The sequence below is a fragment of the Myxocyprinus asiaticus genome, chromosome 12 (assembly GCF_019703515.2).
Source record: "Myxocyprinus asiaticus isolate MX2 ecotype Aquarium Trade chromosome 12, UBuf_Myxa_2, whole genome shotgun sequence".
Classification (NCBI taxonomy): domain Eukaryota; kingdom Metazoa; phylum Chordata; class Actinopteri; order Cypriniformes; family Catostomidae; genus Myxocyprinus; species Myxocyprinus asiaticus.
The window spans coordinates 19478881-19492998 of NC_059355.1; the positions used below are offsets into that span (position 1 = coordinate 19478881).

General features: G+C 37.9%; 1 protein-coding gene across 5 annotated transcripts in view; it reads left to right on the plus strand.

Annotated features, from left to right (window-relative positions):
• The window catches only part of pecam1b (platelet and endothelial cell adhesion molecule 1b), a 31913-nt gene extending 23839 nt beyond the window's left edge, over positions 1–8074 (plus strand). The window contains exons 11-13 of one of the 5 annotated variants that reach the window (XM_051712049.1): positions 195–248; positions 365–387; positions 6980–8074. In XM_051712049.1, the coding sequence (XP_051568009.1) occupies positions 195–248; positions 365–387; positions 6980–7036 (134 nt within the window). In that variant the 3' untranslated portion in view covers positions 7037–8074. The remainder of the gene's footprint in view (positions 1–194; positions 249–364; positions 388–6979) is intronic. The other 4 variants (XM_051712048.1, XM_051712046.1, XM_051712044.1 and 1 more) reach the window with 4 other exon arrangements.
• Positions 8075–14118: the final 6044 nt, after the last annotated feature.

Here is a 14118-nt window from a genome sequence, read left to right on the forward strand (position 1 = left end):
TGCTAGCTCCAACAGACATTTTATAATCTATTCCAGTTTTAAACTTTGCATTTTACTCTTTACACAAGGATTTCTCTTGATGTACAAAACAAATATATGAATCCATTTGGAAATTACCATGCCATTTGTTTGCAGTTTTATTTTTTAACCCTTTTAAAGATTCATCCAAATACAATTTTCTCTATGTTCTTTAGTTCCTTTGAGAAAAGGCACTGATACTGTGTACAGTGAGCTTCAGACCTCTCAAGGTACAGAGTAGACAATAAAATACCAAAAGAGATCCCTGTACAGTGACTTATGTGTTGCACCACAATATGTTTTGTAATAGCACTCTCATTCTGCTCATTTCTGATGGTTTATACAGGGGCTCCTGAGCACATGAACCATGTAAGTGACCATCTTTCAGTCTTTATACCTTTCTCATTCTTTCAACCCTGATGGTTGAACTTTAAAATGATCAGCAGTTCTCCTGGGTCTCGGTGTATTTAAACGGTTAAGAAATTATTGTTACAAATAATTTTGATGAACTTTTGACTTACATTGGCCCTTAAAAAAATATTTGGACACTTAAACCACCCTTAAAAATGTATGAATGTCATTGTATTAGATGATATCATATCAAGTGATACATATTTAAAAACAAAATAGCACAAGAGCTCTTTAAAAGCAAAACATTTCAAAACAAAGTTTGTTAGGTTTCAAAATACAAAATAGGTATACTGTTTAAAATTAAGACAAACATTATTTGGGCAATTTCTGGTTGTCAGACATTAGTGAATCATGTTTATAGTTCATTTTATGAACTTTACCTGTGTAAGGACATCGGTGTAAACTTAAGGATCACTGTATTCACTCCATTAAAAATTACCATGGGACCTGTTGTAATTTCAACACTGGCTAATAAAAGTGAAGTGAAAAAAAAGAGTCTAGCATCATTTGTTTACAGATGCACTTGGTTATTTTGTTAAAATTAATACATTTTTAAGTTTTTTTTTTTGTATTTTGAAATTGTGGTTAATAGTTTACATGGGGCCAGAGTAACACACTTAAAAAACTGTAGACTAAAACCACAGAAATTAATTGTTTTAACTGAATTAACTACATTTGCCTGAATTAACGTTAGCTACTTTTCAGCGAGAAATCTGTAACATGTTGATTCCATCTTAGCCCAGCATAAGCTGCACACATATTTTACCAGTAGGCTGCCTGCAACACTTAAAAGAAAATCTGTAACACAAGATAAAATAAAAATCGGTATTGGTCTGGTGAAACAGAGGTGACAGCAACAATTTATCTGATCAGATAAATCTCGCTTAATATCGAGGAAGGCATTGGCTAACAAAAAAACATACTGATGACTGGCTACTTATAAACATTAGACATAATATTATAATAAATACTGGGCCTGGGTCGGACTTGTGATTATGGTTGGGAGCTGGCTATTTAAGGCAGTAATGTTATGACTACTTGTTTCACTTTCTTTTCTTTGTTTATTTGTTTCAGTTTGCGCTGTAAAATGCTTATTTGCTTACATCCTTGCATGTCTTAGCTAGCAAATGTTAATGTTTTCTTGTCAGAGTATCTCCTTAGCTGTCAACGTTTGACAATGACAGGGTTTAACACGTCAGTGCACCTGAGAGCTCTGTATGCAAACTTGGTTTTCTTCAACGTCCCAAAGTCATGTGGGAGGATGCATCATACACACAGACAGGACAGAATGTGTGTGTTTTGTGGACTCTGCCTATTGTAAATGAAGAGGGAAACACCATCAGACTTTCCAGATGGGAACAATTAGCAGAGGTCCAGAATACAGACAGCTCTCTCACACACAGTGACCTCATAATTCCTGTGAAAGGCCAGTGGAAAGAGAAGCAGAAGTCCAGTTAAACTACATCTAGCTAAAAGCAAAAGCATTTAAAAAGCTTTTAAAGGAATAGTTCACCCAAAAATGAAAATTTACTCATCATTTACTCACCCTCGTGCCACCCCAGATGTGTACTTTTGTACTGTGTGTGCATTGTGACATTTTTTTCTTCTTCTGCAGAACAAATGAAGATTTTTTTAGAAGAATATCTCAGCTCTGTTGCTCTTCACTATGCAAGTGAATGGTTGCCAGAACTCTGAAGGTCCAAATATCACATAAAGGCATCATAAAAGTAATCCATATGACACGGGAGGCTTATTCAATGTTTTCTGAAGCGATCCAATTGGTTTTGGGTGAGAACAGACCAAAATACATCTCCTTTCACTGTACATCTTGCCATTGCAGTCTCCTTGGCGATCATGATTTCAAGCTCAATTACACTTCCTAGTACAGTACTTGATGCATGAGCAGAGTGCTAGATGGCAGTATAGGAAGTGTAATCGAGCTTGAACTCATGATCGCCAAGAAGACTGCTGTCAAGATTTATATGAAAAAGGAGTTACATTTTGGTCTGTTCTCACCCAAAACCAATTTGATCGCTTCAGAAAGCATGGATTAAACCACTGAAGTCATATGGATTACTTTTTATGATGCCTTTGTGATATTTGGACCTTCAGAGTTCTGACTACCATCACTTGCATTGTATGGACCTACAAAGCTGAGGTATTCTTCTAAAAATCTTTGTTTGTGTTCTACAGAAGAAAGAAAGTGATACACATCTTGGGTGGCAAGGGGGTGAGTAAATTATGAGATAATTTTCATTTTTGGGTGAACTATCACTTTAACTGACTTTGAACTGAAATTCATTCATTTTTCTTTCTGGGTTCCGTCTTTAACTGCAAACTAAATATTAAGTGCTCAAATTTTTTCACCTCCTGTTCTCATTAGGTTTGTTTGTCTCTGAGACTTTCAATATTTTGGAGGGTTTACAATAGTGTGTTTACAAGTCACTCTGCCGTCAAAGATTAGCAAGTTGAAAAGGTGATGAGAGAGAAATTTATCGGTGTGAGGATGTTAGTGAGATAAAATGAGTTTATTTCTGAATAAGAAGAAGAGGAAGAATGAGCTTTATTTCCAAGTATGCTTACACATACAAGGAATTTGTCTTTGTGACAGGAGCTTCCAGTACACAACAATACAAAAACAGCAACAAGACTTTTAAAAAATAATTACAATTGAATAAAAAAAATAGTTACATATTGAAAAGAAAAACATATACACACACACACACACACACACACACACACACACATACATATATACATATATATACACATACATACATATATATACATACATATACACATACATATATATATATATATATATATATATATATATATATACACACATACATATATATGAATATAAATACATACATACACACATACACATACATAGTGCAAATATGAATACAAATCGGTTATATACAGTGCAAGGGAATGTAATGGCAGAAGAGGTAGGATGTGTTGGATAATATAAAAAGACTAAGCTGTGTATTGCACATTAATTATTGCTCAAAGGGGAAGTTTTAACTGTTCATGAGATGGAGAAAAAACTGTTCCTGTGCCTGACGGTTCTGGTGCTCAGAGCTCTGAAGCATTGGCCAGAAGGCAACAGTTCAAAAAGGTAGTGGGCAGAGTGAGTGGGGTCCAGAGTGATTTTTCCAGCCTTTTTCCTCAATCTGGAAGTGTACAGTTCTTGAAGGGAGTGCAGGGGGCAACCAATAATCCACTCAGCAATCCGAACTGTCCTTTGAAGTCTTCTGATATCTGATTTCATAGCTGAACCAAACCAGACAGTTATAGAAGTGCAGAGGACAGACTCAATGACTGCTGAGTAGAACTGTATCAGCAGCACCTGTGGCAGGTAGAACTTCCTCAACTGGTGAAGGAAGTACAACCTCTGCTGGGCCTTTTTCGCAGTGGAGTCAATGTGGGTCTCCCACTTCAGGTCCTGTGAGATGGTAGTGCCCAGGAACCTGAATGACTCCACTGCTGCCACAGTGCTTTTTGGAATGGTGAGGGGGGACAGTGTTGGGGGGTTCCTCCTAAAGTCCACAATCATCTCCACCGTTTTGAGCTTGTTCAGCTCAAAGTTGTTTTGACTGCACCAGACAGCCAGCTGTTTAACCTCCCTTCTGTATGCAGACTCATCGTCATCTCGGATGAGGCCGATGACAGTGGTGTCATCTGCAAACTTCAGGAGCTTGACAGAGGGGTCCTTGGCAATGCAGTCATTGGTGTAGAGGGAGAAGAGTAGTGGGGAGAGCACACATCCCTGTGGGGCACCAGTGCTGATTGTACAGGTGTTAGAAGTGAATTTCCCCTGTCTCACAAGCTGCTGCCTGTCTGTCAGAAAGCTCGTAATCCACTGACAGATAGATGTGGGAAAAGAGAGTTGGTGTAATTTAGTCTGGAGAATAGCTGGGATGATGGGGTTGCAAGCTGAACTGAAGTCCACAAAAAGGATCCTTGCATATGTCCCTGGTCTGTCCAGATGTTGCAGGATATGATGCAATCCCATGTTGACTGCATCATCCACAGACCTGTTTGCTCTAAACAAATTCAAGGGGATCTAGAAAGGGTCCAGTGATGTCCTTCAGGTGGGCCAACACCAGTCTCTCAAATGACTTCATCACCACAGACGTCAGGGCGACAGGTCTGTAGTCATTAAGTCCTGTGATTTTTGGTTTCTTTGGGATGGGGATGATAGTGGAACGTTTAAAGCAGCATGGGACTTCACACTGCTCCAGTGATCTATTGAAGATCTGTGTGAAGATGGGGGCCAGCTGGTTGGCACAGGATCTAAGACATGCAGGTGAAACGCCATCTGGGCCCTGTGCTTTACTTATCCTTTATTTTCGAAAGACATGGCACACATCATTTTCACAGATCTTAAGTGCAGGTTGAGTAGCAGGAGGGGGGAGGAGGAGGGTTGCAGGAGGTGTTGGTGTTTGTGTGAAGTGAAGGTCAGAGTGGGTGTGGGGTGTGAGATTGGGCCTTTCAAATCTACAGTAGAACACATTCAGGTCATCAGCCAGTTGATAATCCACCACAGGGTTGGGGGCAGGAGTCCTGTAATTCGTTAGTTGTTTCATGCCACTCCATACTGATGCAGGGTCGTTAGCTGAAAACTTGTTTTTCAGCTTCTCAGAGTATCTTCTTTTAGCCACTCTGATTCCCTTATTCAGTGTGTTCCTGGCCTGATTGTACAATACTTTATCCCCAACCCTGTAAGCATCCTCTTTGGCCTGACGAAGCTGCCTGAGTTCTGCTGTAAACCATGGTTTGTCGTTGTTAAATGTTAAATAAGTCCTAGTAGGAATGCACATATCCTCACAGAAACTGATATATGATGTTACAGTATATGTGAGCTCATCCAGATTGGTGTCTGCAGCTTCAAAAACACTCCAATCAGTGCAGTCAAAGCAGGCTTGTAGTTACAGCTCTGTTTCATTGGTCCATCTCTTTACAGTCCTTACTACAGGCATAGCAGATTTTAATTTCTGTCTGTGGGTTGGAAGAAGATGAACCAGACAGTGATCAGATAGTCCCAAAGCTGCTCTAGGAACATGCATCCTTTATTGTTGTGTAGCAGTGATCCAGTATATTTCTGTCTCTGGTGGGGCATGTAATGTGCTGTTTGTATTTGGGCAGTTCACGTGTGAGGTTTGCTTTTTTAAAATCCCCAAGAATAATAATAGCTGAGTCCGGGTATTGTTGATCCATATCTGTGATTTGATCAGCCAGCTGTTGCAGCGCGGCATTCAAACACGCGTTTGGCGCGATATACACACTCACCAGAATAAACGAGGAAAACTCCCGCAGCGAGTAGAAAGGCTTACAGTTAATAAAGAGCACTTCCAAATTAGGACAGCACATCCTCTTTAACGTTGTTACATCTGTACACCAACTTTCATTGATGTAAAAGCATGTTCCACCGCCTCTCGTTTTCCCCGTTAACTCCACGATGTGATCCGCTCTGAACAGCTAAAAGCCTGGCAGATGTAACGCGCTGTCTGGAATGGCTTCACTCAGCCAGGTTTCTGTGATGCACAAGGCAGCAGAGGTTGAAAAGTCCTTGTTTGTATGGGTGAGGAGATGTAGTTCGTCCATTTTGTTAGGAAGAGAGCAGAGATTCGCAAGATGAATACTCGGCAGCGCTGTTCGAAATCCGCGCCGACACGGCTTGACCAGCGTGCCTGCTCATCTCCCTCGCCTGCGTCTCCTAGTGCGTTTAAACAGCACAGCCGCGCCTCCGACTAAAATGTCCAGCAAAACGTCCGAATATTCAAAATCCGGTAAAAGATAGACGGGTATATGCTGTCGAATGTTCAGCAGTTCGTCTCTGGTAAAACTGATTGGAAAAAGATTACTAAACACAGGACAAACAAACAAAAACAACAAAACAATAGGAGCGCTCCACACCGAGGCGGCCATCTGTGGCGCCATCATGATGTATACTATACTATGATGTAGAAAATGAATGAATGGCCGTTTTCATGAATTCTGATCAAAAGTGGTGACATACATTTGTCTTAAGATGGTTATTTATATCTTCAGCTTTAGTGTGTCAATAGGAAGTATACATTATAGACTCCCAAACATTCCTTTTGCAAATATAAAAGAACAGAAAAGAAGAACAGAGAACCCTGCAACAGATGGCATGACCCCAACAGAGCCCCCCACTGAACATCGAGTCAGTCTGGGATTACATGAAGAGATGGAAGAAATGGAGACAACCTAAATAGATAGAAGAACTGTGGCGAATTTTCCAAGATGCTTGGAACATCCTATCTGCTAACAACCAAGAAAAACTGTGTCCAGTTGTACCTATGATAATTGGTGCTGTTTTGAAGGCAAAGGTGGTCACACCAAATATTGATTTAGCTTGTTTTATGTTTACTGCACCTTGTGTGATGTTAATTGATATATGAAAACTATTTATGGCATTATTTTTGAAGACATCCACACTATGCAACAGTTTTCACAAATGCCTAAAACTTTTGCACAGTACTGTATATCTCATAGATAATGTGTTGTGTTTTTGTAGAGAAGCATGGTAGAATATGCTGAACTCAACCATGATCTTCCTGAACCAGTGGAGTAGCAGAAGTCAGTGACCTCAAGCATCCTTCACCTTCCTCACGATTACTACTGCCTATGTGCTATGTATCTCCTCTGTCTTCCACCTAAATACAAAGATGCTCATTTCATACTTTGTTTTCTCTTTCCTCTCATGTGTTTAATGACTGTTTGTCTTTTTTGTTATAAAATGTTTTTTTTACTTTTTTGTTGCAATGCTGTACTACTTTGTGTAAAGTCGGTACTGAAAACGACATGCTTTTCACAAGGTTATTTTGAGTAATCACATTGTTAATAAAATGTATTGTTTTATTTGATTTTTACCCAGTGTTTAATACTTTAATTTAAAACACAAAACTTCTGTCTGGAAAGTGCTCTGGATCGGTCTTCTTTTCGTACTCTCCATTTGATTGTGACTCAAAAATGCTCCAGCAGTTAGTTATCAGCTCACATGATAGATAAAGACAGAGTAATGCTTTCATCTCTGAGCAAAATGCTTTAATCGGTTGACAAAACTAATGTTAGCGTGTGCTAAAGGAAACCAAAACAGAGAATTTCCCTTGATATGACTACATGACTACTGAATGTCGGTCACACCCACATCACTTAGCTCATCCAGTCTGACATCAGTGAATATTGAAACAGTTGATTGTACATATAAGGCATTGCTCATAGAACATACTTGCAGTGCACAATGTTATACCAGTCCAGTAGTCTTAGATTGGTCTAATTTAAGACCAAAATGTAAGACAGCATACCACAAGGCTAACTTTTGTTTACATTCTACGTTGCCATGGAAAATAACTGTCAGCTGAGCCAGTGGGGGCTTCAGCTGAGGGCTATCCACCTTTTTCCTACATCCCATGATGCTTAGCGAGAAATATGAGTGTTATTTCCGTTGTCAAATGAACACAGCTGTTGTTGCGGTGAGTGTCTATTCATTCTTTTGTTGCAGTGTTGGGATTTTGAGGAGAGCATGTATGATTTCGTATGGACATACATCAATCACTATATCAGTGTGTTACTGAATGAAAATAAACTGCAAAAAAGTAATAAAGACAAAGAAAGCGTGAACAAAACCAGCGCGCTGTTTCTCCCAATGCAGTTGAGATTTAATCTAAGCACAAACGCAAACGCATTGGTTGTTTTGTGGAGTACCTGGGTTAGTTCAGCTTAGTTCTTGTCACCCTGCATGTTCAAATCAGACAGACACACTAAGGAAGAGCTGTGAAATTCGTAATGTAATCGCTTTTTCAATTTTTCCGATCAAACGGTTGTTTCCTTTTAAATCCGCACATAAGTTTAAACATTTGTTCGGCGGGTAATTGACTGGTGAGAGGTGGTGCTTCGCTGCTGTCCGGGACGCCATTTTAAACCTCAAATGCGATGTGGATTTTGACTACCTCTGTATGTGTTTTTTGTGATCCAATCACAAAAATTTTGCACCCCGTTTACAACTATATTTAGCGCTGACCATTTGCGATCAGATCATCCGAAATGCTTCTTATTACCAGCTGTAAACAGGGTCTTAAAATGACTGCAGCCAGAGCTAGGGAATGCTGTAGAATAAATTTTTTTTTAATGTATTTATTTAATTAGAATCAATTTTGAAACATTGTATTGTTCTAATAAGCAAATATTTTCAGTTAAGGAAAACTTTTTGGCCATAAAGTTGTTCAGTGTCTTTTCCCACAAAGCAGTGCAAATTAGACTTAATTTTAGTCTTACCAAAGACAACTGTGAGCTTGTTTATTAACAGGCACATGAACACTACATTTTAAATATATTAAGTGCATCAAAGCCTTTCCCTTATGATGGGGTTACTAAAGGAACCATTGACAGTCCTTCGAGTTCTTGCAGTTCAGAGAACTGAAAGGGTGCTTAAAGCTTCTACGTTCCACCCATGGAGCTATAAAATACCTGGAGAGAGCTATCCATTAGCATCCCCATTCATCTCTATGACTGTGTTCAGCTAGTGCAGGGTTCCCAGAAAGCTAGCGAAATGGAGACTACCATCTTTGCTCATGGGCGCTCAGTTCTGGGATCGGGAGTCAGGTGACTAATCACTTGTCAATGGGAATAGATAGGGAAAAATATAAATTTCACGCTTTTCAGAGCCCTTCAAAAACAATCAGTCACCGGATGACTATGTGCAATAATGTAATGAAATAATTTAAATTGAAATGGTTCTTGGAAAAAAAAAATATTGTGTCATAATACATGGCTACTTTTGAATGGCTGTCTATGGAGAAACATGCTTTTTGCCATCGGGTGGTGTAGTTCCAGCATCTACCAGCAGGTGCTAACAGGGACCTGCTAACCAGCCAATTCCTGACCCCCTGGTTCCTCCAGAGTGGCACCCAATGGTGCCTCAAGTATCTTTTAATTTTTTACAGTAAGTAGGCTATGTTACAGTCAATTACGATACATTTTTTTAGATTACTGTGCAAAAACCATCTTAGTAATACCAAAGACTGTAAAGCCCAAGACGGACCACCTGTATTCAAATAAATGGAAGAAATTGGAATGTCCAATATGGCAATATTAAAAGGGAAGTCCTGCCTTACAGATAAACGAGCCAATCACCTTTTAGATACAGACATTGCCTGCCTGTCAGACAACGGGTGAATGCCCATGTCGTCCATGCTTAAATCCTCCACTGTGTTCCCCTCTGGCTAAACAGCAAGAATATAATGCCAGTATTAGTTATCGGTGTAGTACAAGTCATGGTTTAAATTTGTAAACTAAGTAGATGCTGGCCAATGTTTAAACTAAAGGATTTTGTATGAACTAAAAGATTGATGACTAAATGTCTTTGAAGTCCTATATGAATTAAATATGGAAGTGCACACAGATGTATTTCCCTTTGTTATTTGGCTTATGAAGCATGCCTATTTTATCCATAGAAAATAGCAGTCCTGGAGCGTTTTAAAGATGGCCGCCGAGTTGACTAACTTGCCTTGAAAGGGACTATGGAAATGCCATGGTTTCGTACCACAGAATGGTTTTATTAGTATTGTATTATAAAAAGGTAGGTATTCGAAACATTTTTATTTGTGTTCATTATGAAATAGCTAATGGTAATTTTCAGGCCTCAATCTATGGTTTGTTTCTATCACTTACCTAATGTTATAGTCAAGGTTGGGGAGTAACAAAATATAAGTAACTGTATTCCACTACAGTTGGTGTTTAGAATAGTTACATTCAAAAAAGTATTTTGATTACTGAAGAGATTACTTTACATTTTATGGTCATTTGTTTCATTTAATATTTAGGTCTTTCAGATGGAAAACATTTATACATATAAATGATGCGATCCAAAGTGCATTTGAACAGCGGTGAAACACTTTCTTATGATATGTAACATTCATACTAGCAGACAGAGAACTACGTTTGAAGTAAGTTTAGAGCAGAAGAAATAGAAATAAACCTTGTGTAAATTGTCAGCTTTACGCTAAGCTAAAATGCTATTTCTAGCCATTTTACATGCACATGTTACCAGGCACGATCATATTTTTTTTATCAAGAAAATTCATAATTTCTTTTTTTCTAGTAAGACCTTTGATATTAGGGCAAAAATCATATTCTTGATGATAATTTTTGTATTGTTTCCCTGTAAAAATATCTAAAAATCCTTAAAACAAGATCAATTTGATTTATCTTGTTTTAGAAACAACACTGAATAAGATATTTAGGTTTTTCAGAGAATGTATTTTTAACATGTGTATTTTGTCTTACTGTACTGGCAGAGTTTTTATAATCAAAACAAGTGAAAAAATCTACCAGTGCTGAAGAAGTAATCTAAAGTCAGAATATGTTACTGACATGAGTAATCTAACAGAATACGTTACAAATAAAATTTTACAGCATGTATTCTGTAATCTGTAGTGGAATACATTTCAGAAGTAACCCTCCCAACCCTGGTTATAGTGCATACCGAACGTGAATTTTATAACATTTTTATGGCACGTATGTATCTATCAAAAATGTATCTTTCACTTTAAAAAACCCAGCGCAGGTCTGTTTAAAGGAAATTGAAAGAAAGAAAAGACATTTTGTTTAAAGAGAGTGTACAAAATCAGCATTCCATAATACATTAAATTAAAAAAAATTCTACAGGACAAGAAGACAACAGTACTTGCTGTCACGCTGTATAAACATGCAGTCTCGTTGTCCAGTAGAGAGCACAGTTGTCCACAAAATATACGCATCTGCACACAGTTGCATTGCGCCATCTAGACATCACAGTCAGCACACACACACACACACACACACACACACACACACACACACACACACACACACACACACACACACACACACACACACACACACACACACACACACACACACACACACACACACACACACACACACACACACACACACACATTAAATGATCTGAGCATACCTTTTTTTTTTTTTTTGCACAGGGCATGCGTTGTGGAAAATGTTTCTCAGCTCTATGCCATTATATTTTGTAATTCTAATTTTGCCATGTTTACAACCCCCTCAAACTCAGGAGATCTTTATTTTATTTTATTTTATTTTTGTCCTGGGTTTTCGCTATGTAACCTGTAACAGCTGCATGGTGTCTTCTATCTTGTAAACCACTTTGGCAAAAGAGCATCTGCAATGAACTTCACAGTTCACGCAAATAGTCTGTTTTAAGGTTCATGTGTAAGGTTTATTATCTTGTGCTCACCAACCCCCTGACTTAGTTTCACTGTGACTGTTAAATATTGAGATGTATTCAAAGTAGGCCTAACTATAACTTACAAATGTGAACTGAATAATTGGATCCTTGTTTCTTGACATATTTGTATGGATAGAACTATTCTCCATTTGTCTTTACTCTCCAACCCTTATCCACAATCATGCTTGATTTCAACCCTGCCTCATTGAGACAATCACTTTAAATCACTGACAGCAGTCCTTTGCTTTTTATTACTCTTTTTAGATGTGTTACTAAGATACAGCAGCTTTAAACCCTTACATTTATGTATGTTGCTTCCTCCAGATTATCCTTTTTTTTTTTTTATCCCTGATTACAGGAAAAATCATTCCTGATGCTGGTGTGCTGGATGGCATTGAGATGGTTAGAGACCAATTAAATCTTTATTAATTTTCCCTGTCGGGTCATGTCTAAGTATAGTGAGATTATCAGATCCCCAACTTCTGAATTCAGATACATCTGATTTGTCCATTTGCTGGTTTCCATTGCTTCTATTATAATGAAATTCTAACTGAAACAGGAAGTACACTATCACTAATTGTAAAATGCCACTTTTAATGGAACTACATTGGCGACCAAAAGTTTGGAATAATGTACAGATTTTGCTGTTTCGGAAGGAAATTGGTACTTTAATTCACCAAAGTGGCATTCAACTGATCACAAAGTATAGTCAGGACATTATTGATGTAAAAAAACAGCACCATCACTATTTAAAAAAAGTCATTTTTGATCAAATCGAGACAGGCCCCATTTCCAGCAGCCATCACTCCAACCCTTATCCTTTGAGCAATCATTGCTAAATTGCTAATTTGGAACTAGAAAATCACTTGCCATTATATCAAACACAGTTGAAAGCTATTTGGTTCATTAAATGAAGCTTAACATTGTCTTTGTGTTTGTTTTTGAGTTGCCACAGTATGCAATAGACTGGCATGTCTTAAGGTCAATATTAGGTCAAAAATGACAAAAAAAGAAACAGCTTTCTTAAGAAACTCATCAGTTAATCATTCTTTTGAGGAATGAAGGCTATACAATGCTTGAAATTGCCAAAAAAAAACTGAAGATTTCATACAAAGGTGTACACTACAGTCTTCAAAGACAAAGGACAACCGGCTCTAACAAGCACAGAAAGAGATGTGGAAGGCCAGATGTACAACTAAACAAGAGGATAAGTACATCAGAGTCTCTAGTTTGAGAAATAGATGCCTCACATGTCCTCAGCTGACAGCTTCATTGAATTCTACCTGCTCAACACCAGTTTCATGTACAACAGTAAAGAGAAGACTCAGGGCTGCAGGCCTTATGGGAAGAATTGCAAAGAAAAAGCAACTTTTGAAACAGAAAAACAAAAAGAAAAGGTTAGTCCATATGGAGTGTTTGTTTCAAAATGCTATGTTTTCTTTCAATAGTTTACATTGCTGAATTGGACAGTAGATATCCTCCACATTTCTCTGTATGAAAAAAAAAGAAAAAAGGCAAGGCGACGGTTACACTGTATACAGAAATATCTGCACTTCAGTTTCAACAAAACACATGACCTGTTTGCTAGCCTGTTCTTTTTAACCGAAACGAACTGTCAAGTTCCCGTTTGAAGGAACACTAACGCCCCTCTACTTACAAGATCTCACCTTACAATTTGCTGATACTCAGTCTGTAAATGTGTGAAGATCACTCCAGAGTGTGAAGAAGAGAACCTTCTAAAAAGCAACAGTAAATGCAATGCATAATGCATTGTTCTTAGGGGAAAAACCATGCTTAACAGAAATAAAGATAATTTAGCTTATTTTTTTGTGGCAAAATAATGTTTTCTCTAGTAAGTTTTTATGATTAAAAAGCATCAGCCAAGAACACAAATATCATTACATGGGCCTAATCTATGTTCTCCTTTTAGCTTTTCACCTGTGAATTCTGGTTAAATTTGATGTCAATTTACAGAAAGTCTGACATTAGATTTTCGGTTCCTGGTCTTCCCATAAATTTTTCTTTTTTTAGTATTGCTTAACTTTTTTTGTTGTAGAATCAACTTAGAAGTTAACCTTTATACTACTAAATCATTTGATTAACTTCTATGGTTTATAGCGTGAAATGATTTTCTAACTGATGCCTTAACTCTTAACTCTTTAAATGTATCAAAACAGTTTGCTGTTTTACAGGAGTAATCTGGTAATTGTGGTGTAATTTTTAAGCGTTTAGTAAGCAGAGCTTTAACTTTATCTAGCAAAACAAGTTAACGTCCTGAGAATAATAGATGAGACTGTTTGATTCATGAGGTAGGCTACAACCACAAAAGGGTTGTGGTGAAGGTGATAGTGGGCCGTTTCCCGTTTCGTCTTTGATTTCCTCTTTTGTTTCCTTCAGTCAGCAGCATGCAA